The 27,925-nt window shown below is 44.7% G+C and overlaps 1 protein-coding gene across 6 annotated transcripts in view; it reads left to right on the top strand.

Moving 5' to 3' along the window:
- Nucleotides 1-10,872: 10,872 nt before the first annotated feature.
- kif13ba (kinesin family member 13Ba) overlaps nt 10,873-27,925 on the top strand; it is a 40,615-nt gene continuing 23,562 nt past the window's right edge. For 5 of the 6 annotated variants that reach the window (XM_060071535.1, XM_060071532.1, XM_060071533.1 and 2 more), the window contains exons 1-12: nt 10,873-11,053; nt 11,706-11,896; nt 12,111-12,468; nt 15,217-15,310; nt 21,820-21,832; nt 21,927-21,987; nt 22,163-22,255; nt 22,669-22,849; nt 24,244-24,331; nt 25,378-25,512; nt 27,015-27,127; nt 27,235-27,346. In XM_060071535.1, the coding sequence (XP_059927518.1) occupies nt 12,399-12,468; nt 15,217-15,310; nt 21,820-21,832; nt 21,927-21,987; nt 22,163-22,255; nt 22,669-22,849; nt 24,244-24,331; nt 25,378-25,512; nt 27,015-27,127; nt 27,235-27,346 (960 nt within the window). In that variant the 5' untranslated portion in view covers nt 10,873-11,053; nt 11,706-11,896; nt 12,111-12,398. The remainder of the gene's footprint in view (nt 11,054-11,705; nt 11,897-12,110; nt 12,469-15,216; nt 15,311-21,819; nt 21,833-21,926; nt 21,988-22,162; nt 22,256-22,668; nt 22,850-24,243; nt 24,332-25,377; nt 25,513-27,014; nt 27,128-27,234; nt 27,347-27,925) is intronic. The other variant, XM_060071531.1, reaches the window with a different exon arrangement.

Here is a 27,925-nt window from a genome sequence, read left to right as displayed (position 1 = left end):
TTGCCGTTGCCAATGCATTCTCCTTGCGGAGCTCTTAAGGTACGCTGGGTGAGCTCCGGTCTTTGGCCTTGGATGATTCCATGTTAAGCCTCGGATTATTGTTTGTTTGTATGTTTTACTCTTTATTCATAAACAGTTTAGACAGAGACGATTGACGTGGGCCAAATTCCCAGCACAAGGGCCAGAGGACAGGGTAACCTAGTGGTTATGGTGTCCTTTTGCTTTCAAAAGGTTATTAGTTTGAGCCCAAATATCCACAGTCTACCCGAGACATCCTTGAACAAGATTACTCTTTCCTATCTGCTCCTTAATGACCTGTGCACCGACTCCTCTCGGATAAGTGGCTGCTGCCATTGATTACTAAATAATAAATACTGGTCGAGAAAGCATTTGCAGAAGTAGTGGTAGCAGTGGGTTACCAAACATTTTTGCAAAAGAAGTGGAGATGGAGAGGAGGTGGGAGGAGAGAGGAGGAGGATAGAGGGGCGTTAGTGCAGAGGGAAGGGGAACAGAGGAGAAGAGGTAATGGGGGTTAAGAGTTTTACTGCGGAATCACAGTGTGGACCGCAGGCCAAGGCTACTGAGGCTTAGGGCACACACGCAGACTCATTAAGACGTACACCCACACACCCCCACGCACACGCACGCACGCACGCACGCACGCACGCACGCACGCACGCACGCACGCACGCACGCACGCACGCACGCACGCACGCACGCACGCACGCACGCACGCACGCACGCACGCACGCACGCACACACACACACACACACACACACACACACACACACACACACACACACACACACACACACACACACTGACCCATGCAAAAGTATTATGGGATTTTCACCTTCAGTAAGAAAGGCTTGATCAGCAAAAAATAAAAAACATAACTCAAGCGCTTTTCCCGAACTTCTTAAAACAGTAAATTGTTCAATTTGAACATCAAGCTCCCAGGCAAACCATACACACTGAAACACTCTCAAAGTGACACACAGACACACACACACACACACACACACACACACACACACACACACACACACACACACACACACACACACACAAACACACACACACAGATACACACTCAAACACTCACACACACACGCGGGAGCACACACACATGATTGGTGTTCAATAGAGCAGAGACATTCAGTTATCAGTTATCTGCAGTGCTAAACTCTCCCTTTCTCGTTCTGCCCATCCCTCTGTCTCCATCCCTTGCTATATATCTTCCTCTTTCACTCAACCTCTCTCTATCTCTTTCTCTTTCTTTATCTCTCTCTTTCCCTCTCTCTATATCTCTCGTTCACCTTCTCTACCTATTTCTCTTCTCTCTCTTTCTCTCCATCCCCACCTTTCTCTCTATCTCTCTCTCTTTCTACTCCCGTTTTCCATTTATCACTCTTTCTCTTCACCTCTCTCTCTTTCTTTATCACTAACCCTCTCTCTAGCTCTTTTCTCTTTCTTTCCCTGTCTCTCTTTCTATCGTACTCCCCCTCTCTCTATCCATCTCCCTCACACATCCTCACATGCACACACACACACACACACACACACACACACACACACACACACACACACACACACACACACACACACACACACACACACACACACACACACACACACACACATTCACAAACAAACACACAAACACACATACACACACAGGCAAACCCCACACTTTCTCTCACTATCATGCACACATAAACACATTCTCTGTCTAGTTGTCAAACACCCAAACACAGTCTTCTGCATCCTTGCTGTAGCGACACACAGAGAAATAATCCCTAATCATATTCCAACACTTAGGACCTTAATACAGAATATAGTACTTAATGTAGTACCAAGTTCGGAGGCCATACCAGGCTAGCTTCCAACAAACTTAGGAGAAAAATAATATAATCTGCCAACGCAACAATGCCATGCTCAGCATAAAGTCCTGTTTCACTCCTGTCCAGGTCGCTGTACATCATCTTATTGGTAATCCTAGCACGCAGAGCGCACTTCTGCAGTCGTTGGAGCCAAGTGAATGGCCTGCAAACCCCCCATTGTAAAATGTTTTAAAACCTTTTTTTACATATAAGATCTTCCAACACACACACCCACACACACAAATACACACGCACACACACACACACACACACACACACACACACAAATACACACACACACACACACACACACACACACAAATACACACACACACACACACACACACACACACACACACACACACACACACACACACACACACACACACACACACACACACACACACACACACACACACACACACACACACACACACAACCAAATCAGAAAGTAAATATAAAGCCTTCTGGACAACTTTTTGCTTTTTTTTTGGGACAAAGCTATATTGCTGTTCAGGATTTGGCCTTCTCCACTTTTTACAATCTGATTTTGGGAGGTCAATCCATAGCAGTACCAGCTAACCCCTTACATCACTTTTTATCTAAACTAAGTTGTTTAAGGGTTTTGTTTTCCTTTAAATAAAATCCAATAAGAAGAGAGGGAGGGGGCTCGTTCAAACAAACATGAAACATTATATTAAATTCTCTTTTAATGTCATCATAGTCCCTATAAACACTGTGTTCTCATTTACGAAATGGACTCTTTCGGATGGATTATTTTTCTCCGCAACAAAAGCACATGGTCAGCCCTGGTAATCCTGTAGACGATGAAGAAAGGCGTAAATGGTCTCTTTGAGAACAGAATGCAAAGGGCCCCGGTCAGTCCGGGCCCTTCTTCATGAATAGACCCACCGCGGCACTCTAAACACCTAGCTTCAAAGCGGGGGTTGACGCTATATGCGTCCGCCACTTTTGTTGTTCCGGTGCCCTCGCTGCTTCCCAATGAAAAAAACAAGTCAATAATTTCACATGACCACAAGAGTGGGATAATAGAACTGACGCGCTGAGGCAGCATACCTGCTCTATTCATGTCTGAATGGAGCAGGCTGATAGACAGGACTGAAAGCACATTGTTTAACCTCGGGCAATATTATAATAACTAAAAGCATACACACTAAATGTCTTTGGTGTGTATGCAAGTAAAATTTTTTTTGATGTGGTGACTTAATCCTACGTGTTTGGTTGGTTGCGTTAGCATTGGATTTATTCACAGTGGTCCTCCTTTATATAATCTCTTCACATGTCACTCCCAATGACACGGTAGAAACTAGTATTGACAAAGGGACAATGTGCTGTCGTGTTTGCTTTGACAGCATGGTGGCCTCTCTGTTTTACAAGCCTGGTACTGCTTTTCTTTACTTATTAGGAACCAACCACAGTAAATGGTAGCTTGAGTAGTCTCAGTAAACCAAATAATAGATTGAGTATAGTATTTAGTATACTAGGTAGTATAAAGCTACATCATTGTGCAAGGGATGCAAAGTGTTCCTAAGATATTCCCATTTCTCAAGTTGGATTTTACAATTAAATGTAATGCACTACAAGTAGAAATCATTTTAGAAGACATTGATAACATAGACCCATTGCATGGTAACCTTTGTTTATCATCAGTTCTCAGAGCTATTTATGTAGGATGCTCATTTGTCATTGGAGAATGCTTTGTTCTGTCTGTCCGCTGCGTTGTCCGTCCAACAAGTCCCTCTCTGCCCACCGGCTGGAGAGTTAATGGAAGAGCGATCAATGCGATGGTGACGTGTCATATCCGCCTCTGGCCTATCTTCAGCCCCCATACCCCTCCCTTCCTCCCCCAATCAGGTTTTACCCTCCATCTGCATCTGTACGTCTCTCTCTCTCGCTCATTTTTTTCTACCCACTGAGAACCCAAAGGATTTGTATACAATCATAAAGAATCATATGCTTTCAAGTGGTAGAGTCGTGTGGGTGCGTGCGTGTGTGTGTGTGTGTGTGTGTGTGTGTGTGTGTGTGTGTGTGTGTGTGTGTGTGTGTGTGTGTGTGTGTGTGTGTGTGTTTGTGTGTGTTTGTCTCCCTGATCTTGAGATGAGAGATTAGAACACTTATAAACATCAGATGATTTATTTATTTGCCTCTTGTACAATTGTCCTGTCCTTGTCTGATTTCCTGTATCTTTGCCCAGAGCATCCATCCATCCACACCTCATCAGAGTCCCTGGAGTCCATTTTCAATTATTTCCCACAATTCAGTTTGCCGTCCTGTCCATGGTGGGCTGAGGCAGCAGATTCGATTTGTTCTGTTTAAGTAATGAGCCTTGAGTCACGATGCTTGGCTTCATCGGGCTCACGTAATGGCCGACCATTTTGTGGCACATATTGCAACCAAAGAAACCATCCAAGAGACCAACCTCGCCTAGTCCCTAAAAGCTGACCCACCCCACCCCTCCACCCGTCCCAGCCGCTTCACCCCCACAGGCAATAAAGACAATTGTATTAAGTAGCCACATAAGATTCCATTAGAGCTGAAATGGATGGAATTACATCTACTGTGTGTGTATGTGTGTGTGTGTGTGTGTGTGTGTGTGTGTGTGTGTGTGTGTGTGTGTGTGTGTGTGTGTGTGTGTGTGTGTGTGTGTGTGTGTGTGTCCGTGTGTATATATGTATGTGCGTGTTTTTGTCTGGAAGAGACAGAAGAGGTTAGTAAATGGGGGTGCATGGGGGCCTAGTGACTAAAATTTCACTCAGCATGTAAGATACACCGACCATCACCATCACTCATTCATAACATCACTCATCCATCACCCTCCCTCATTCATAATATCACTCATTCATTGCCCACACTAATCCATGACATCACTCATCCATCGCCCACACTCATTCATCCCCCTCAGTCATCCATTCAACCACTCAACCTTAATATAACTGATCCATAACAGCAGCTCCCAGTAAGACAGTGGTTGTACTGGGAAAATCGAAGTTTCCACAAGTAGACAGCTGTGGATATACCAGTCAAATCCCAATCACCACCAGTAGAAGACCATGGTTGTACTGGGCAGATCCAAGTGTCCACCACCAGTAGAAGACCATGGTTTTACTGGACAGTTCCCAGTGTCTGGTTGTACTGGCCAGCTCCCAGTATCCACCAGTAGAAGACTGGTTGTACTAGGCAGGTACCATTATCCACCAGTATAAGGCTGGTGGTACTGGACAGTGTCTATTTATGTGTATATGTGTGGAATACTGCTATTGTACCGAGCAGCTCTCAGTGTCCACCCACAAAAGACTGTGGTACATCAGTTGCAGTGATGAGCAGAGAAGGATACAATGTTGATGTGTTTGAAGAGTTAGGAGATAGCCCAGCCGAATAAAGATAAAAACAACCAACATGGTCAACATCTGACTGATGCCAAAGCTTAGCTTTACACAGTCCTACCATCACAGGATCCAATAACCTTGAAGCTTAACTCATCCACACACACTTGAGAAATGTTTGGAACACACACACACACACACACACACACACACACACACACACACACACACACACACACACACACACACACACACACACACACACACACACACACACACACACACACACACACACACACACACACACACACACACACAAAGACCTGGTCTGTGGCGGAGCTTCCGTTCGATTAGTACCAGGAACAATTACTGTAATCCTGTCATCTCAACACAGGAGCTGATAAGAGGAACACACAAACACAAACACTACCACACTCACACACAGGGACATAACAGCCCCCCCCCCAACACACATTAACACACAGACCTCTGCACCCTTGACCTCAAACAAACACGCACACACAGAAACACACACCAAGCACCTCTTCAATCTTAAACTTAAATCTTATACATAAATACATGCAACACATATTCACAACTACCCCTGATTACATACACGCACAAACACAACCACTAGTTCTAAACACAAACTATGCCCCCCCCCCCCCCCCCCCCCCCCCACACACACACACACACACATACAAACGAAGACAAACCCACACACAAACACAGACACAAACAGAATGTCTTGGTCGGAATTCTGTTAGTGTACATTTCCAAGTCATTTTAAAAATGTTTACTTTTTCATGAAGCTATTCTTCAGTTCTATATTTTAAGATGTCTCTATATAGGAAGAATATATGGGATTGTGTATCAATCATTGTGTGATAGTGTTATGTCATATACTTGTGAGTGAGTGCAGCTGGAAAGCCCCTGGCCTTTGTCCAAGGAAACCCTGTGGCCGTCAGTGACTCTGATCCCTCTAGGAGGCCCAGAAGGTGACCAAGGCTGTAGCAGAGAACCTCACATTTACCTTCAATCAAACACCTCCAGCATAACTCACAAACCTTTGGTGATGTGGGTACTGAATCATTTAGGCATCACTTTCATCCACAAACCGACCATCATCCACAGCAGAGTCATAAAATAGCTGTAACTTTGGAACACATTAATCATGCCATCATCATGCAATTGAATACTTTTATCCAAAGCAACATGGATGTAATTAAGGAGCAGGTAGGGGTTATCTCAGGTCTCAGGTTTTCTCTGCAATTTGCTTTGGATAAAATGCATCCTAAACGACCAAGTAGTAAATACTATTGTATGTTTTGCATCAGATGCAATAACATTTAAATGTCGAATTTAAAACAATGATCAATCCAACTTTCAATCCAATCCAATGATTTTAAATAATTAAAACAAACATCCTATTTGCAATCTGATGTACACTGAATGATCACATTTTGCATGCACATATGTGACCACATCACTGATGCCTACAAGTGTATTTGGTATTTGTTTGTTTATTTGGTAATGATCTATAATGATTGTCATGGCCTGGCTCGCGATGAAGTCAATCAGTGGACCAACACACCAAAGAGGAAGGTTAACCAAATGGTTTTAAATAAAGAACTAGAGTCAAACCAAAGTGGAACAAACCAGGTGTTTGGTTCATCAGCTAATTCTGTGTGAATGCCGTGGCTGGTGTGCGTCAAGATTAGATGCTGTGGTGTGTGTTGTATACAGGACCACAATTAACCCAAGAACTAATCAACCCTGATGGCCAAGGAAAGCAAAATGGATAGGGGAACACAGAGTTCCTCAGACGAGCATGGAGAAAACCTGGGACCAACAGATTTCTAGTAGGCTTTATAGGTTTGATTTATTAGACACACCAGCCAATGCCGCCTCTCTGTAGTACGCTAGAGATAGGACACATCGATTAGAAACAAAACAACAAGCAGCAAATAACGGCACAGAAAACAGACTATGCTAGGACATCATCCCTCTTAAGAGGTCACTCTAAACAACCCAAAACTCGTACTTTGCTACCAGGTCACACTTTGCTGCTACCGCATAAGAATAGGGTACAGAGTAGGCAGGAGACACAATAAATATGGGCAGGGCATCTGTATCAGCATTAAATGTAAAGAATGCAAAAATGTCAAAGGGTTAGGATCAGTATACATGTTTACAGGGGCTGAAGTTGAGCCGATGTATAAAGTGTAAGGTTACAGGGGCCATACCAAAGAAAGAGCCTCCTTCTCAGTTACCAAATAATTCAGCTGGAACGGCTGATCTGGCTGAGATGCCGCCAACACTTCAAAGGGAACAAGGAGAGCCATAACATTTACAAAAGCTCTGTGACAAGCTTGTGACCCCACAAATACGGATACAGATATAACTGATTTTCCCATACGTCAATGAATACCACATCATCGAAGCGTACGGCAAGAGATAGCTCCACAGGTTTAGATAGTATCAATGTTAAGGCTAGGAATGGGATTATTTATTTGATAAACAAAGTCAACCACCTGGATATTACCCTTCAATCCCAAAGGAACAGCATATTCGGCTACTTTGGTACTCACCAAACTTATTCTTGAATCTATATTTTCCAGTCTCAGCAAAATGATATGGATGGTCATCTTACAGACACAGCAAAACTATGTTTGATTGTAGCTTTTTGTGTTATTGAACGCAAAAAGCTGTTAAAATAAGAACACATTTATTTTGACAAATCTCACCGTTTTAGATATGAAAAGGAATAGATGATCAGTTGATAAAAAGAAGAAAAAGATCCACCAGTGTGAAAATGTCCACTACGTGTCAACACTGCTGCACATCTACTTAGAAATTAAACTGTAAACGCTGATTTCAATGGCCTCCGTGTCTGCTTCCGTGCATGTGCTCAATCCAAATTGAACCCAATTTGCATAATCCGAATTGAACCCGACGTTCAAAACATAGTCGAGTCTCCAGTAAAATATGTCCTGAATGTATCTATTTCTGAATAGTCCTTTACCTCCTCCAAAATGCTTGAATTAAGAAACGCTACATATTTAATTTGGAATAATCTACGCGGTAGACTCTTTCTTTCGTTACTGTACTTACCATACGATAGAGGACTTCATTGTCCACATTCACATAATGGGCCTCCCAAATACAAACTATCCTGTTTACTTTTCATCCCTTTACCGTGCCCCTGGGTAGACAGGGAAATATTATGTGAATGAATTGGTTGTAACTGATTTTGTCACATGTTAATGTTTTATTTTTTTGGGCCCTCTGTTGTGTTTTTAGGATGATAGAGGGCTAAAACCATGTTGTGAGATTAAAACTGTATCATTATTTCAGCCTGCACTTGGAAATAAGAATTTTGTTCTTAATTTGCTTGCCTGGGTAAATAAAGGTTAATAATAATGATAATAATAATAATAATAATAATAATAATAATTATCACCATCATGAAGAGAAACAACCAAATACCCTTAATTAATATTTGATTCAACAGTAGCTCCAATACAACATATTCATTAAAATGGCAGCCCCACTTTTGACTGATGTGAGCCTTGTACCAACTTGTAGCATTACTCAAAACATATTGTAAATGAAAAGAAACTGCCTTCAGGTTTACTTGTCATTAGACGTTTCTGCTATACAACAAAACACTGTCAAATGTGTGGTTAAAGCGTCAAAATATCAGAACAAATAGTGCCACGGAATGTTTCTTACAGCTGCCTTCTCCTAGGCAAAAGCGACGACCAGAGTTTAGTTTCTTCGTTGCCAAATCTTTATTTGCAACCAAGAGATCCTTACAATGCCCTCCTTGTGGATCAGATTGTAATCATCAGGGCTGCAGCATCTGAGACCTTGTTAATCCTATGCTCAGAAACATATGAGGCAATGTGCTTTAGCACAAAATCTTTTTAACTTTTTCCAAGACAAGTAAGTCCTTCATCTTCTCAAGGGACTTGATATACGCATCTCCACACCAGCCATTCAATTGACACTGTATTCTACGAGCAAGCACTACATGCGTTTGAATGTAACCCTTTTTTCAAGTGTGGAATTTCTGCCAGTAAGCTTCTGGGACCAATTTATAAGCTTTCACAAATACTATTTCAACCTCAGAATAAACCTGACCATCGGTTTCAATGAGCGCCAATTGGGCTTTCTATTGGCTCTCCCTCTATGGTGTGGTGGTCCACTATGTGTCAAGGCTGGGCTGAGGCCATAACACATTGTTGACCAACACACCATAGAGGAAGGTGAACCAAACGGTCTTATTGAAAGAAATCAAGTTAAGCTGAAAGAAAACAAACCAGATGGGTTTGGTTCTTCAGTGAAATCATTGTTTAGGCAATGGCTGGCAAGCATGGAGATGAAATGCAGTGGTGTATGTGTTAACTTACACACACAGGACCAAACAGAACCCGAGAACTAAACTACACTCATGTCACGGGAAAGCAAAAAGGACCGAGGAACATGGAGTTCCTCCAACGAGCATGGGGAGAACCAGAGAACAGATGTCGAGGCAAGATTGGCGTCATTCTGCCTCACTGAAGTGAATGGTCTAGAGATAGAACCCATAGAATAGAACAAAACAATAACAAACATAGCATAGTTTGTCTACAAATGTCCTTTTAGTAAGACTCCCACTCCCTCTCACAGGATACTTACATTCAAGTGTTCAGGCATCCAAGTGTTGCTAAACCATCTAGTGGCTTTAAATGAAATTCATTGTTTCCCTGGTGTTGTGGTCTTCAACACCCAATGGCAAATAACATAACATTTAACAACTCATTAGGACACATATCATAAAATAACAACAATAAAACGTCCCCTCAATTTGGAGGTTACATGTTCCTGTGATTGCTGAAACACTTTTCCACCTCAGCACCTCTCCTCAGCAATTCGCTATGGTGTTAACCAATTCTTGTTGCACTGCCTCCCTCTTCTGGAGGTTACGGGAATGCCAGACACATATGAGCTATCCAGCTACCCAGCTCCATGTTTGCAATGCAAGAATACAATTAATATTCCAGAAGATGAAAAATAATGATGGCTAGAGCGATACGTAGATCGTTCTCTCTTCTCCAATGCGGGTGACTTCTTCTTCGGCATGGATACAGCTAGCACAGCTAATGTATAGTTAGTTATTATAGCAAACAGTTTCACCTAACCTCAGCAATAGCCAGTTTCTAAAAAAAACAGTATTATCAGAGGAATGATGCTCTGCTGCCATCTTCTTGAAATATCGGGAATGCCAGGCACATCCAGCAGAAACTATGGGCAGAACCCAGAATGTTATCAGCTGGAGAGCTGGTTTAAGGAGGTGAAGAGCTGTTTTTAGTGGTAGCCTACTCCCAAGCAAATTCAAGTAAAAATAGTGATGACTAAATAGTTTTCAAAGTAATACAAGAAAACAGCAGGGGGCCGGGATTTGAATAAACAGGCATACTAATATATGATTATCATCATATTAACTTTTGTCTAATGTGGTCAACCTTGATGATTGTTGTTGTTTGTTGAAGATCTGAAAGCATAACAGACCGGTGCTGAATTCTAACTTTCAGCTCTGCTAGAATTTGCTTCCTACTCCCGAGGAAATATCGCGTGATGTTGGGAAATATTCAGAAAACTTGTCTGATATTCCGCAGGACAAGGTCCGCCACATATCCAAACTAGCATTCATTATTTACATTTCGCTTTGCCTTCGATAGAGGAGAGCGTATAATGCTATATATGTCCTTACATGATAATACGATAGGGTAGATATCCCAGCCGGAATATAAAGTCAAAACGACAGCTTGTCAGTGACGGTACGTTTTAGATGGTTCAGTTATGTTCCACATTGGGGATGGTGTGCTGTATGTGATCACACATGTTGCGATGTTGTGCTGTCAATGCTGATGTTAATTGGGGCAATTTAAGCTAACGGTTTGGGGAAAAGAAGAGCGCGAGACCATTGTCAAGTGAACTGCTGTGGAATTTTCATTTCCGGCCGCTGATTTTTCAAAATTATGTGTCCACGTTGCTTTTTCATATTAACCAATCTCTGTCCAGTTATGACTTTCTCGCAGTCGACCGACATTAAGTAATTTAAATGATTATTTGCGTCGAAATGTGTCCTGTTTGAACTAGATCACGGTTTTGACACCATTTACATCTAGCCATAATTTAGTCACTTTCCCGTGTGGCAGGAAGGATCATGCAGTTTTTAGAAACAATATTCTCTATACATGACAAAATGTATATGCTGTATTATAAATACATGCGTTCATCTGGATTATAAAATTAAAGTGAAAGGGATATTCTGGTGTTACAGCGGCAAATTACAGAAAAAGTGCAAATTAAGGTTTTATAGTGTATATATACGTGGGAATGGGAGATTATAGAAACATATATCATTGTGTGAATAAAAACAAAATGTGAATATAAACTTGTAGAGACTTTTATTTTGCAATCACCAAGGAATCCGGAAAATGTAGCGTGCGGACGACGGTGGTTCTCATGGATCTCGCAGAGGGAGGTCGATGCAAAATGCCATTCGGAAGTTCCATCGTGAAAGGGTTGGGGGATCACGTCAGGGCTGCTTCATAGCCTCAACCCGCTTATTATCTGCCAGGGGGAAACCGTGTCTCTCCGGGGATGGATCTATCGCGGTAGGTTTCACGAAGTTTGAACTCTGTCTCGGTACGTGAGGTGGAGTTCAGTATGCATACGCGTGTCTTCCATCGCTAACGTTACTTTCCCTTTTCCCCACCGGCCCTACACTAGTTCCTCCTAGAAGCTAGCTAGCGAGCAACTCGGGGCTGGGTTTTAATGAACCCACAGCTGTTTTGGTACCCAGCTAATCTCTCTCGGTCTCTCTTTCAGCTCCCTGGACCATCGGATACTGGTCTAGCCCTGGCGATGTGAAGACAGTAGAGGATATTATGCGTCCGTGTGCGTCCTCCACCCTCTGAGCACCCTGTCGACGACCTATTGTTTTGGGATGGGAGATGTCGTGTCTATGGAGCAGCCCTCGTAGCTAGCTGGGGGGTCCGGCTAGCACGACTTGCATGTTTTTTTTAATGTTTTCCTTCGTCTCGGAGAGGTGATTATTGAAAGGTTGCCGACCTCCTTCAGTTTCTTGGAACCCTGTCTGTGTTGACAGCAGACACCATGGGTGAGAACAGCCTGGACGTCGCCAACGTTAAGGTGGCGGTGCGGGTCCGTCCCTTTAACAGGAGGGGTGAGTGGATTATGTTTGATTACTACTACGTAAAGCCTCTGTAATGTGTTAATAAGGCACTTACTCTGCCATATATGTCCAATGTGCAGCGTTCAACCTTTTTCCCCGTGATGACACCAGGTTTTAGTTGTCGGCCAGAGGGCACCTTTCAAGGCCATGTGTCATACAGGCGAAGCCGACGACGGGTTCACTGCTATGATATTGCTCACGTTCAACAAGAATAGACAATCCCCCATTCTGTTTTGACAGGAAAGAAATTAAGCGCATGACTCATCTGCGTCTACCTATTGCACCGGCCACCGTTATTATGTGCGTTAAGGAGATGACATCAAACAAAGGAGGGTTGCATAATTCTATCAAAACTCGTCTTTTACAGATGTTTCTAATATCTTGTGGGGATCGATTCGTACAACAGTTGCTGATAACTGACACGTGGAATAACAAATATTTGTAGACTCATAATCCGGGTAGCCTAATATACAATACATAGCCGTAGTGCCGAAACGTTGCCAGACTAATGAATTACGATTCCTCGCCCTAGTGCACGCTTGTCAATTAGGATGCATATTTCCAGCTCCATGTTCAGGGAAGCGGCGATGGCATTTTTGGGGTCCTAGCCAAGTAGGATTCTGCCGTGGGAGACCATGTGCTCGGTAACGCCGCCGTTACTGATGCGGAACGGACGACCTAGCTACCGACACGACCACGTGACTACACAAGCACACTTATACATTATGTATCCATACATTTCAGCATTTCACGGAGCTAGCCCAGAGGGGAGTCACTGGAGCAACCCATAATAGAAACCCACTGTTCTCAGCTCCAAGAGATATGTAGTAGATTCAGCATTGACTCATGTGTACATTGCTGTTTTTCCAACACAAATGCCTCGCCATGATTAGGATAAAGAGGACGGTACCTGCTGTCAACCTGAGGGCTGCTGTCACCCTCCCCTGTGTGAGGGAACACCTCTGCACTGAACTGGGACATGTCTTTATAACCAACATGCTGCCTTGCAGTGTACATTCTAAGTCTGCTTTATTTAGTAGTTTTATCATCAAAGTGTGTTTTCTGATGATTGGGTGCTCTGTGGTCGTTCAGAGGGATAAAGCCAGGAAAAGGGGCGAGCTTGACCGAGTGTTTTCTAATGTTGCGTAACGCTTGGTGTTTCCATGGCTGTGAGGGTCAGCAGAGCTTCGAGGAACACAGCGACTCGGTGTGGCGGCGGTAGCTTCGGGTTCCGTTTCCTGGCTGAGGTCATGGCTATTGTGGCAGAGCCAAGACACCCAGGGAGGCAGTGGACGAGAGAGTGCCCGACTGGAAAGAGAGAGCTGTGTTTATGGAGAGGGAGTGAGACTCACGGCTATAGTTACAGTTAACGTCAAACTTTCCTCTCTCCATAACAGCAACTACCGTCTGAAAGGCTGGATACAAACAGCGCAGAATACAGAGCGGTCCCCTCCCTCTCTCACTCTCTCTCGTTCTCTATGTCTCTCTTTCGGTCTCCCCTGTCCCTCTTTGTCTGATCTGATGTTGTCCTGATTATTATCAAGCCCATCTTAGAACATCGGTGTGTCACCTTGAGAAGGCTGTGTGTGGGGGTTCAGCTCTGTTAACCTTTGACCCACACGTCCCTCACCGACAGCGTTCTGAGGCATGTGCTATCTTACATGCAGATTGTGGCTAACATTGATTGCTGTTACAACCTGCCGTTCAACATGGGTCTCTACCTTCTCACGTTTTGCTCATCCTGTAAAATAACACCCAATGCAAATAATACGCAAATTCCATGCTGCCACACATTGGCCACAGCACCTGTGGCAGAAATACTAGTTATTCTCCCATTAATCTGACATTTCCTGGAAACGTTGGCCTGTTCCATGGTCAGTAAAGACGGTAGTGCTTTCTCAGTGCTTCACTTGTTTTGAATGTGGATATTGTTTTTGTTTAGTAATCCTTTCCAAATCAAATGAGTTTGGTTCATTGGGCCGTATGTAAATACCGGAGACCTGTTCTTTGGCATTTCGATTTAAAGTCTGCAGTAGTCCATGTATTGATGTGGGTTAAAGGGTTAAACCACAATGTCATTTTCAATTATTAGATCTACTGTTATTTGAGAAAATGGAAATGTGTGTGAAGAGTCATCATCCAAAAGTGACTTTCTCCTGCTGAGCAGTATAGTCTATCAGCACGCGGATGCCATCAATATCATAAGATCAATATTGTACACATTCATTGTTGTCGAAAAACACATTAAAAAAGTTTGCAGAGTCGTCCTCGTTTATTCAGCAGAGCATATCACTTTCTCCCGAAACTGCTTATCTAAGCATTAGCGAGACAGAGGAAGTTAATAAATCCAGAGACGGACAGTATCTTCCTTGTACTCAACTCTTTATGAACGTTTCTACATGACCTTGCAGGTCAGCCTTTAAACGTACAGGTTGCTCGTGTGTCATTGAGCAAGGCGTTTAATCGTTAGCAGTGGTCCCGAGTACTAGCTTGTTTCTGACCATGAACCTCTTGACCCCGAGTGTTTGGTGTGGCGGTGACATGGCCACGCCCTAACAACATGCAGGCTTATACAATCAGCTATTCTCAGTAACAAACGTGTGGTAGTCAGTATCTGTTCAGCTAGTTGACTCTAAATAATACCATGCAAGGAGAACAATCAAAAAGTGCACATGTGAGCAGAAGGTTGTATATTTGATTGATGATTAATGACAATAATGTATTTTGTTTTTCCCGCAGAACGGGAACTGAACACAAAATGTGTCGTGGAGATGGAGAAGAACCAGACGATCCTTAATCCTTCCGGATCCAACCTGGGGAAAGGAGACTCCAGGTCTGTCTGCTTGCCTGTCTGTGTGATAATCACAGTACTTCTGCATGGTGCGCGCGAATGCAAGGGTGAATGCGAAACACGCATAGCTGTTATTGACAGCTTGGTGCCATCTGCAAGCTTATGTTACACGAGTTGTCATTGGTGGAAGTCCTGTGGACTGTCATCCCCAGAATTCCACTGGTGTGTCAGGATCACGCTCCAGAGGAATGGCTGCCAGCTGTCTTTGGGCTTACATTCAGGAAAACATAACATAGCAGAGACCCCAGGGGACTGGGGAGAGGGAGAGGGAGGGTGCGAGAGACTGGCAGTGAAAGACAATAAGCTACCCTAGTCAATGGAACACTGAAGGCCATCCCGTCAGCTGGCTCCTCTTCCTGCAGTCAGTGTGCTGTTTGTTTTGCTCCTTCTGCTCCATCGTCCTTCACCCTTCGCTCCCCCCGGTAACGCAGTGAAAGGTCAGCTCCGGGTCACCCTCGGTGAGCCCCCGGTAGAAAAGAGGCTGGCGAGCCGAGCATTGAGCGAAGGATGTAAAAGGGGTGGAGCCGGTGGATGTTGGTGGGTACGGAGGGATCCCAGCATCTGTTGGCCATAAAGTACCCTGGTTGACGTTTATGGGAGGTCCAAACAAGAGGAGACCATTACCAGTGTCTGTGTCTGTGCGCCGCCCGTCGCCTCTGGACAAAGCAGCAGCAGGAGAGCAGAGCTGCCGTCTGCAGACACCTTCACACGGAGACCCTGAGCTGGGGCACCCATCCCGCCCTGTCCCAGCCCTGTCCGCTCGCTCCCCATCTCACTGTCTCTCCGTCCTCCCGAACTTCCCTTATGGAGGATAGCGACTCACAGCATCTTCTTTTTTGAAGTACTTCTGCCAAAGCCCTGCTATATTTTACCATCCAAATGGGATGTCTCGGATAATGGTGGGTGAGCTAATAACACCCTCAATACAGATAAACATCAGCCATGGCTCACTGCTTTCTTTATCTCCCAAAGCAATCTGTAGGTAATGACTTACAATTCCTCTGAGAAAGCCTCCGTATCCGTCAATCAATGGAAGTTCTGAACCCACCGTATATAGTAGAACATCCTCGAGATGCAGCATGAACCAATGGTTACCAATGTCGTCCTTGTGGAATAAATGGTTCATCTTCTAGCTGGCATGGCCTGGCCTGTGGGAATAGATTGAGCTGGAAGGTTTTTATTTGCCTGCATCTTGATGTCCTCTGACGTCTTTAATGAAATGGCCTGAGACGCCATTCCCCGGCGGCGCTGGGAGGGAGGGGGGAGAGGGGAGAGGGAATGGACCACATAAATAATGTGGTTAGCAGAGAACCTTAAACAGCCTACACATGCAATACGAGCAGACGTTGTGCCCGCCCCCTGCTGCTGAGGAGCTAGTTGATGCAGAGCAACATGCTGTAGTTATCCCATCAGGGGCGAGTTCAATAGCCGGCTCCTTTAGGGATGCACTTATGGTTATTTCTGGGCTATACCGAGGGTTGAAAGAACCATTTGGCCGATAGACGATGCCAAGGTTTTTTTTATTGATTGCTTAATGTTTTTTTTGTCTTTTATATTTATTCCCCCTTTTTTATATAATGCCAGGGAAACGGAAATCTTCCTTTTTTGTAAAAGATGTTCTGAACAGTTTTAAAGGCTTTCAGCCCTTCATCACACTATCTTTAAATGAGCACATTCTATCATACATTTTGAGAATCAACCTTTGATGTTAACCTTGAAGGTTAAAATATTTATAATCAAATATTCTAGATTGCTGTGACACAGCAGATAAAAATCTGCCACATCCATCTGTTAAAGTCATCTTATAATGCGCTGATATTTAGAGGTAGCAAAGGTGTGTCCAGTCAGTTAATAAGCTTATGTCAATACATTATATCACAAGATTGTGTCTGGCCAGAGAGGCTAGAAAGAGTTGGTCCTGCTGTGGACCCAGAATCTAAGGGCTGACTACGTTACCCAGGGGTCACTGGGCACAGATTAGGCAACCGCCTGCTACCATCACAGCTTACAGCGCCAGGGCAGGATCAAGGCGTGGGATTTCCTGCCAAATATGTACAGCCTGCAGATTGTACTCATTTAGTCACGCGACCTCTCACGTTGTAGTCATTGGTGGATGCAACTGTGGGAGAAATTAAAATAGCTTGTTTTAAGTTACTGGCTATCCTAGCAATGCTATCTCTGCAGAAACTTTTATGTAGAAATTCGGTGGATATGATGTGAGTCAAGTTTTGGATCAGTATTGGAAGACAGGGACTCTGGGAAGTTCATATGTCCATACTATTGCTCTTAGACCGCTAAGGTTCAAGAATAAGGTATAAGCATTTGTTATGGTTATTACTAAACCTGCACTCTGTAAATATTTGACTAGGAACCATCATAACCATTCAAAAACCATTGTTTTAATATAGACTTTTTTTTTTTATCAAAATAAACCCAAATACTGATCGCTGGTTAAATTTGGTAGGCTAGGCGGGCAAAAGGTTTAATTTGAACACATTTTGACCGATCCAGTGTCTTGAACAGCATCCCTCTCAAATAGTGTAACAACACACAACACACTCCTGTCAAAAATGCACACCTGTTGCTACTATGAATTGGTGTCACTGTTGAATGTTAATGAATCATGCAGTGACCTGTGGTAAATCAGCTGTTGTCAACAGAATGAATGATCCACTGTGGGTGTGCGCGCGCCGGTCCCCTGCACCTCTAGTTATGGGGTATTGTGGGTAAAGCGATGATGTCATGTGTCTGATAAGCCTGGTGACTGGTTTGAACAGTGACCTGGGGCTATGTTTGCATTTGAGTGGCTGAACTGTTGACACATTCAACAAACCTTCCTGCACTTCATAACAACTCTTCCTCTCTGTTCACATGCAAGGCCAGGCGCACACGGGTCCAACTCTGTTTCCAAGACGATAGTATTTATAGCACTGTCTTTGACTGATTTGTGTTGGAGAAAGAGAGAGATTTAAAGAGTGTGGAACAAATGGTCCTAGATTTTAGTTTTTGTGTTGAGTAGTTTTGCTGTCCGACCATTCCGCTATTCAATTTCTCTTGCTCTCTTTGATATGGAATAGGCCAGCTGTATAAAGACTCGTCTTCCAAACTAAATATGAACTCCTTGTAGACTGCAGCTGTCATTGCATAACCTGTTGTTAAATGATACCCTCTCTTTACCTTAGAACTATACCAGAACGGCATTCATGTGCCCTATTTCCAAGTCAAACAGTATATTAAGATGGGAAGAGGATTTTATTGGCTGTATTTTCTTCCACATGGATTTATTAGTATCATTTGAAGGTGCTTGGATGTAATCATGTGTTGAACAAATTGGAAATACAGTGGTGATGTGAGGCACATAAGGGAGCAATTGAGACAATTTCCATCTGGAATAAAATAGCATTCTGAATCTGTGCTTATTTGAGATGTGTACGTGATGATGCCGCCCCATGCACCAGTCCATGTACTGCAGCACGCATCTGCCAAAACGCCGCCACAGGCCAATGCAGCGTTTTCTCCATACAGGAACATTAATCACCTCTTGTCACAAGGCTGAAATGCTGTTTGTTATTTCACTGGCCAACTGATCTGAAAGTATCAATGGTAATATAATCAAATGACCAACATGTTTTCCTAATGTAATGTTGTACGATGGTAATCATTTACATTTGAATAAGTTATATTCCACAGGGCCGTTTATGTTACATCTGAAAATGTGCCCTTCTGCCAATCCAAACACATCTAACAAGGGCCTTACAAAAAAAACCATGCTAACCCGGCATGGTTTTTGCATAACCCATATGCATCATGTATTATCACCGCCATAATATCTCCCTTAGTCCATCACACATCCTTCATACTGTGTAACCTTAGAAGCCATACTGTAGCTGTTGACCTTGTAGCAGCTCTATGGTTTTTGATATACTGGTTCTGTCTCAAGTTCACATTCCCTCCCTTTCAGCCTGAACAAACTAACCAATCCTGTCCAATTTCACGGACGGTATAGGCCCCGGGGAAAGCGAGGGAGGGGAGATCCCCCATGCGTGAAGATATTTTTTAAATGATGTTGATCAGAGCGGAGCAGAGGGGCATTCAGAACACAGAATGGGTTCATAGGTCAGGGTAACCGCAAATGCTCTCTGCTCTCCTGCTCCCGTCTTCTGTCTTTTTTTTCTTTGTCATACACATCCCCTGGGCGTTTGGCCCATCATACACATGTCCTTGGCGTTGTGGTCTTCACATACTTGCCCTGGGCATTGTGGGCGTCATATACAAACCGTTGGCGGTGTAAAGCCAGGGATCCCCCCTCGTACCCGCAGCCTCTGAGCTCTATGTGGCAGCTGTCAGTGCGATGGACGTCCAAGACCCGGCATTCTCTTCGCCCCCCCCCCTGAGGTGTTGTAAGATGGGCTCTGTGAGGGAGGTGGGAGACACCCCAGGGATGATGGTCGTGCAGATCGTAGAGGAATGCAGCGTAAAACAAATGAAAAGCTGGAGGTCTGTTTTACATTCTGCTTTAGTGGCGCTCCTCGTTGGGGCATAAATAACCATCCTATCTCTGGAAATAGCCTTGCTACCGACAGACTGCTGCCAGGGTACTTTTATACGCTTTGTTTTCAATCTCTACCCGAATCAATTAGCTCACATGGGCCCAACCAGCGGTGGATTATTCAAGCAGGCCAGACCCGAGTGTGAACATAAACCATGGTGCACCTCTTTGTTTTGTCTTCCTGACTGATTTCTGCGGTTTTATAAAGAATGACGTGAATCTGGCCTCAGGAAAATGGGTGTGTGTGTAGGAATGGGGATGGTGTTGTGTGTTTTGTATGAAGTGGCGTGTCTTTGATTCCAGAAACCGTTAAACCTCATCCCATTGTGTTGTTACCGTGTTCGGACACGTAGTATGTTTTGATTTTGTGTGCGTGAGTGAATGGTAGAGAAAAGAGAAAGGGGGAGAGAGAGGAAGAGAAAGGATGGCGAGAGGGGCCAACGTTGAAAGGACGAGCCACACGGGGAAGTTGTCGGTGGGGGGATTAGGGAACGGGACCCTTCGGATGGTGTCGGTCTCCCTGCCCTGGGGAAGACTCGTTCATCCTCTCTGCCACAAATATGTGAGGTGTAAACACTGTGATTCCATAACGCATTAGGCTGTGCATCAGTGGATTGCTTGTCTGGCAGGCTGTGGAGGTGGCGCCCTGATGAGATGGCCAGCACCACCTCCTGCTCGGTGTAATGACACTCGTGTCCCTACACTGCCTGTGCTGTGAAACCAGTGTCCATTTTTCCCCTCTGCTGTGAAACCAGTGTCCCCCCTTTTCCTGTACTATGAAAGCGGTGTCCCCATTTGTCCTGTACTCTGATAGTGGTGTCCCCCTTGTCCCAGAGAGTACAGCGCTGACTGTAGGTGTTGCTAAGATACCAGCCAGGCCCAGCTGGAGCATTCCTCAGATTGTTCCGAGACAGCGTGAGAGCACGGAGCAGCCAAAGCACTCGTTTCTTTTTTTGTGGAGGATTAACATGCTTCATTTTATGCATATGTGTGGCTGGTGTGCGTGTGTGGCCGTGCACGCTGACCCATGCGGGCCCGGGCGTATGCTCGCCTGGATCATGTGATGGTGTGTGTCGGTGTGTGTGTGTACTTATGAGCTGCCTGTCTGCGGGGCCATGGGGAGTAAAAACTGCAGGCTGTTTCCTGGTGACTCAGCCTGCCTGACGTGTAACTTCCTGTCCCCCACCCTTGGCTAGAGGTTCAGGACAATGGACCAGGAAATCCTAACTCCATACCATAATATCCCTGATATATTGCTTGCCCAGCTGAGGGACGTGATGGCGAATTCCTTTACCCACTAGCTCACAATGATGCTGGCTCAAGTAGCACTGATTGCCATACCATGTATTTTTGTCAGCCGGGGATTTATGTTTCCTGATATATATTTTTTCAGCATGTGTGTGTGTGCTGACCTACATTTTGGCTGTAGCATGTTCTCGCTCTCTCTCTCTCGCTCTCTCTCGCTCTCTCACACACACATACAGAATGAGCTTGTCCAGTAAGTGTTTGAGTGATGTGTAAAGACAGAGGAGCCTGCAGCCTGGGAGTGGATCTGCCCCACACACAAACTCCCGGTCGTCTCTCAGTATTTGAACCATCAGCTTGATGAACCACTACCATCTGTGAAGCACAAATCTCTGTATCCCTTACCCTCTCTCTGTATCTGTATCTCTCCACTGGTCTCTCTCACAGATCCCTCCTCATTTGTGTATATATTTTAATGAATACGTTCATCCATTCGTCTTCCTCGTGTTTTTGCGTCCCAGTATGTGTGTGTGTCTATGCAAGCGATAAATGAAGGCACATATGGCACGCCTTTCATTTGCTTAATGTCCTGTGTGCCTGGCCGCTGTTTTCTAAATGTCACTCAGCCTTCCTAACCTTCTCCCTCTCTCTTCCATGTGCCCCGTGGACTGGCTGACATCTTCTTCCACATCATCAGGAACCAATCCAAGGTAACCTCCTGTCAGTCTGGTTCTTCTGTCTGTGTCTGTTGGCCTGTCTGTCTGTGTAGTTATATGATTGGTGTGTTTTTATTGGGTCTTTCAGGTCTTTGCCTATGACTACTGTTTCTGGTCCATGGACGAAACGGACACAGACAAATTTGCAGGTGAGTCGATTTCCAAGCAGTTATTGTTGTAATTATTAATGATTTATTTACTAAGAATGGTTTTTCATTGTTTTGTGAATATTGCGGTTAAAAAACTGAAATAACAATATTGTTTTTGAAGTCTAAGTGTGTGTGTGTGTGTGTGTGTGTGTGTGTGTGTGCGTGTGCGCCCTAGGCCAGGAGGTGGTGTTTCAGTGCCTTGGAGAGAGTCTCCTCCACAATGCTTTCCTGGGCTACAACGCTTGCATCTTTGCATATGGACAGACAGGTACTGATCCTAATCTAGTCTGGCAGCCAGGGACTGACCTTGCTCTAGTAACACGGTTTCCAACCCTCCCCTAGTCAGATACAGCTACTGACCTTTCTCTAGTCAGGCAGGAAGGTACTGACCAAGCAGTCACACAGGTAAGGACCCTCCTCTAGTAAGACAGACGGGTACTGACTGTCCTCTAGTAAGACAGACAGGTACTGACTGTCCTCCTAGTCAGACCCGACGGGTACTTACTGTCCTCTAGTCAGACAGACGGGTAATAACCATCCTCCTAGTCAGACAGACAGGTGCTGACCCTCCTCTAGTCAGACAGGGACTGACCCTCCTCTAGTCAGACAGGGACTAACTGTCCTAGTCAAGCAGACCTGTATTGATGTTTGTGTGTGTGTGTGTGTGTGTGCGCGGTTCAGGTTCCGGTAAGTCGTACACCATGATGGGTTCGGTGGAGAACCCGGGGCTGATCCCGCGGCTGTGCAGCGCCCTGTTCGACCGCACCCTGAAGGGGAAGAGGGAGGAGGAGAGCTTCACGGTGGAGGTGTCCTACATGGAGATCTACAACGAGCGGGTCAGAGACCTGCTGGACCCCAAAGGGTACGCACGCTCCTCCCTCCAGCACCGGGAGACACTCGCGCATCCATCAGCCTCGACTGACCGCTCTGCTGCTATAAATATATTGACCCAGTAAAGATGGCCCCAGCACTTAGCTGGGTTTTGTTCCAGTTTGGACCCAGTGAGGTAGTACGTTTTGAAGGTTAACCATGTTTTGTTTACTTATTGACATTCATGGTGAGATGTAACCCTTCTGATTTTACATATTTCCACAAATGATATTGCTCTCTAAATGTCTTGAGTCTTTCAAAATTTAACTATTCTACAATTTGTAAAAAAAAAAAAAAAAAAAAAGTTTAAAATGAAACAAGACCAGACCTCCAGATGTTGTTGCTGACCTATATAGCCTAATGGACTAATTGATCAGAAACTACTTGTTGTTGAAAACCAATGAAGAGCTGCAGGCTTCAGGGTTCATGTACAGCGGGCCAGCAGTAAATCTGCACCCAGGCATCTGGCCACTGGCTGGCCCTCGCCTCCCCAACCCCTTGACCCCTGACCCCAGTAAATGTCTATTAACAGCAGACTATCTCAGGGCAATATGGGGGTCGGCTGTGGACGGTGAAACCATGAAGCTCTCTGCAGTGGCGTGACCTCAAGGGGGCGTGTCTCAAATCCTTAGAGAACAGGAACTGATGGGGAGTGTGGGCTGGACACTGTTCTGTACTAAGGCCCTGTATGATACTAAGTACCATCACTGCAGTATGGATTTTCTTAAATGTCCTCCCATCATTGCAAATGGGCCAAACGGCAATAGTTGTCCGCTCATGGTTCAATAACTAAAGGCCCATAGCCCTACATTGTTGAGAGTGTATGAGGGACTGCTGTGTGTTTTTATTTGTATTGCTAGGGCTGCCGGTGTTATGTCATTTGACCTGCCCTAAATGTACAGTGAGAGTCCGGTGCAGTCAAGCACCGATCCCTCAAGGTCTTGTCCTTGGCTGAGGCCCCCCGGTGGCCGGCTGCCCCCACACACTCACCTGGTTCTGCAGTCAACTCAACTGTATTTTTATAGCCCTTAATCACAGTTACAGTCTCAAGGGTGTCACAGGCTAGATTTTATGACAACCCCCTAGCCCCTAGCCCCTGTTAAGGGCAAGGAAAAACGATCAAAGAATATTCCCAGAGAAGGAAGGAAGAAGGAGGGAGACCTTCCGCTGGGGATGGGTAGGAGTTCAATGAGGGCCATTAGTGGGTGAATAACAAGCCAAAAAGTTGTTAAAGTGTGTGTGTGTGTGTGTGTGTGTGTGTGTGTGTGTGTGTGTGTGTGTGTGTGTGTGTGTGTGTGTGTGTGTGTGTGTGTGTGTGTGTGTGTGTGTGTGTGTGTGTGTGTGTGTGTGTGTGTGTGTGTGTGTGTGTGTGTGTGTGTTATCCAGGAGCAGACAGGCGTTAAGGGTTCGGGAGCATAAGGTTCTTGGACCTTACGTAGACGGCCTCTCCCGCCTTGCTGTGGCTTGCTACAAGGTAATGCACATAACACGCGTACACACTAGGCGTGGAACCTGTCGCAGAATTCATCGTTCTGTTCATATATCGGTTTTGGAGGCAGGGTTTTTGGGTCGGTATGGTATTTGTTGGTTAAAGCAGGCGAAGACACAAGAGCCTATTCAAAAATAAAAAAAATTACAGGGTTCTCCCCAAACAATGTAATTGTGGGCACCGTGTTACATTTAAAATAGGGCTGTAGTGACAAAGACATTTTTTCTTTCCAATTGGTTGATTGGGATGACGCTTTAAAAAGCACACTGCAATTTCAAGTAAGTGCTGTGTCGAGGAAGTCAGTGGCTTTCAGATCCATTCTTGATCAGTCTAACTCGGTTTCAGCAGAGCTTCAATTTACAGTGGGAAGGGTTCTGCGATGCGCGCCAATATTTTGAGCAATGCTGAAAGTTATGTTTCATGACGGTGCCGGTGTTCAAGCTCTCGTTGGAAACCCAACCCATGTAAGCTCCAAGTTCCACTGGAGTATGTAACCTTAGCAGTGTTCTTATTAGTAGGTAGAACTTTTGATATAGGAGGAGGACCGTGAATAGTTGGTTTGTGAAGAAAGATATTGAAGCACTGGCTGTAAGAATTTGTGATGAATTGGCGCAGAAATGGGTATAGTGTTGGTAGAAAATGTCTTGAAAAAGGACAGCGACTAGACATCATCCGAAACTGAGAAGTTTTTAATTATGGCGCAAAACCTTATTCCGCCAATAACTTTATTTGAAAGATCTTTCTGTGCATGCCTTTTTTAATTTTTTACTTTCCATCCATAGTACACAAAAATACGTACACACATAAATAAACTTTCCATCCATAAGACGCACAAATACATGCACGTAAAAATACACACACACATGTACACACAATTGCATACACACACATTTTCACAAATATGTTTACATAAATACATTGCAACATCATTTTTAGGATTTTTCCGTTTTAAATGTAGTTTGAAAGTAGCAGTGTGTTGGTAAAGGTGATGATGATGACTGTGGTAGTGATGATGATGTCTGTGTCGACAGGACATTGAGTCTCTGATGTCGGAGGGGAACAAGTCTCGGACGGTCGCCGCCACCAACATGAACGAGGAGAGCAGTCGCTCCCACGCCGTCTTCAACATCATCCTCACGCACACGCTGATAGACCTGCATTCCGGGGTAACACACACACGCACACACACAATTATGTTTTGCAATATTCTTGTGTTGTTGTTTTCAGCTTTCACAAAACTTAATTATTTACACATGTGCGCACACGTTTAAAGACCTGCTTCTGGAGTGACACACACACACAATTATGTTTGACATTATTATTTTATTGTTTGTTTTTTACTTCAGCATTCACAAAACGCAAACAAAACATAATTAACACACATGTGCGTGCACAGACCTTCAGTCTGGGGTTTCACTTATGCACATGCACGCACACAGCCTGACCAGCCTGAACTGTTGGGTATCACACACTATCTCTCTCTCTTGTACCCTGGTTTCCAAGGCTCCCAGCCAAAGGCCTGTTAATAATCACGTGACCCCGGTTTCTAACGCGTTTGTCTGCCCCTTGTCGTACTTTTTACATCTGTGTATATTTATACTTCTATATGGTTGATATCAAGACTGTCACAGGACCTGTGTCTGTGTCTCTATGTTCATTCAATACCATTGGTTATTCCGCCATGAAGTCATTCAGTCAGTGCAGCCGTGTTTTAAAAATAAACGTGCTTCGTCAGCCTTCGTGGCTGTCTTGACATCCTGTTGGTTAGTCAGCCGGCTGGGAAACCAGCTATTATGACTTCAGTGGGGCACTGGATCCAGCAGCTCTAGTTTTCATTTTCATGCAGTCTGAGCTAGCTCCCGGTGCTTGTCTGCTGAGTCCACCCTCTGTATGCAGACTCGGTGTCCGAATCATTAAAGTGCTGATGGAGGTGGGGGAACTTGGACGAGTTCATCCAGGTCAGGCTATCTCTGACATTGAGTGCCATCTGGTGGCCGGGCCGGGCGGGGGGCTGACATGTAACTAATGTTGACATCGCAAAGAGCTCTTCAGAGCTTGGCTCAGTTCCAACACGTTATCTGCATTTGCATAGATCCTACATATATATACATAAACAAAGCACTTAGGTTAGGAGTACAAGTACAACTCCCTCCATAGGACATTAAAGGCCTGGGGCTGGGTCTATGTGGTAATGTCGTAAGAATGTTGCTGAGGGGGCTGATTGCCCAGCCCAGCCCATCTAACGTGGCTGCCAGGGGTTGGTCCTCTCAAGGAATTGATCTGCTACCTCCTCTCTATGTGATGTCATAGTTTTTCTGCTGGCTCCACTCCTTCTAGCCTTCCGCTATATCCTCTACTCATGATGTCATGGCCTAGCTCCTCAGCTTTCATCCTCCCTCTGCACCCTACTGTGTAGGATGTCATGGCCTCCCACCGGTTGCTATGATGTCCTTTGCTTCCTGCTTATGTTTTGATATCCCTCTCCATGCTCATTTCACATCCCCCTCCCTCCAACCTTCCTCTCCTCCCTCCTCATTTAACCTGCTGACACTAGATCCTCCTAAGAACACTCTGTACATGATCAGGTTACTGACTCGCAGACTGTTGTCTCCCTCTGGCTCTCTCTCCCTGTCCATCTCTTTCTGTTCCTCTGTCTCTCGCTGGGCAGACGAGTGGGGAGAAGGTGAGCAAGCTGAGTTTGGTGGATCTGGCTGGCAGTGAGAGAGCAGCCAAGACCGGAGCCGGTGGAGACCGTCTCAAAGAGGGCAGCAACATAAACAAGTAGGCAGCCGGACGTGTGAAAACAACACAAACGCGTATTCAGTGCCGATAAGTTGGATATTATTAAGATATACTTTTGGTGAGACATTTGTGTGTGTCTGTGTCAGGTCCCTGACCACATTAGGCCTGGTGATCTCAGCATTGGCTGAACAAGGAGCAGGAAAGAACAAAACCAAGTTTGTCCCCTACAGGGATTCTGTTCTCACATGGCTGCTAAAGGTACGCACTCACACTCACTCACACTCACTCACACACACATTCACACTTTCTCCATACATTGTTACCAAGTTCAGTCAGGACAAGTTTACACACCCCAACAGGTTTCCTGCTTGGCATGGGTGCACACACAGCTATTCGCTTTGAGGTTTGGGTATCGAAACCCAGTACCGCTATGGTACTGGTTCCTTTACGACCTACACCTATTTCGCTGCCATTCAGAGCTGCCAATTGATTAATTCCTCTGTGTGATGCGCCGCCACTGTCGTCTCCCACGCAGATCACCTTGACACTTTTGGTACAGAGCCTATCAGATAATGGAGTTGATTAAACGAATGAGTTAGTTATTTGCTAACCCTAACTCTAAGGAAACAGGGGTGTAGTAAACCAAAAAATGAATGCATGATTTTAACAAGAATGTTACTATCACTAGCAGCTTCTGATGATGTCAGGAGAGGGTTAATATTTTGCCAGAGAAAAATATATGGTTATATTGGGTGTAGAAGTTAGTTATTTATAGGTTACTGCTATATACTGTTTAAAGGCACCCAGTGCAACTTTCGAGGCTTAAAAATAAACATT

This window comes from Gadus macrocephalus, chromosome 14 (genome assembly GCF_031168955.1).
Source record: "Gadus macrocephalus chromosome 14, ASM3116895v1".
NCBI lineage: Eukaryota > Metazoa > Chordata > Actinopteri > Gadiformes > Gadidae > Gadus > Gadus macrocephalus.
This window is presented reverse-complemented; position numbering and strand designations above follow the sequence as displayed.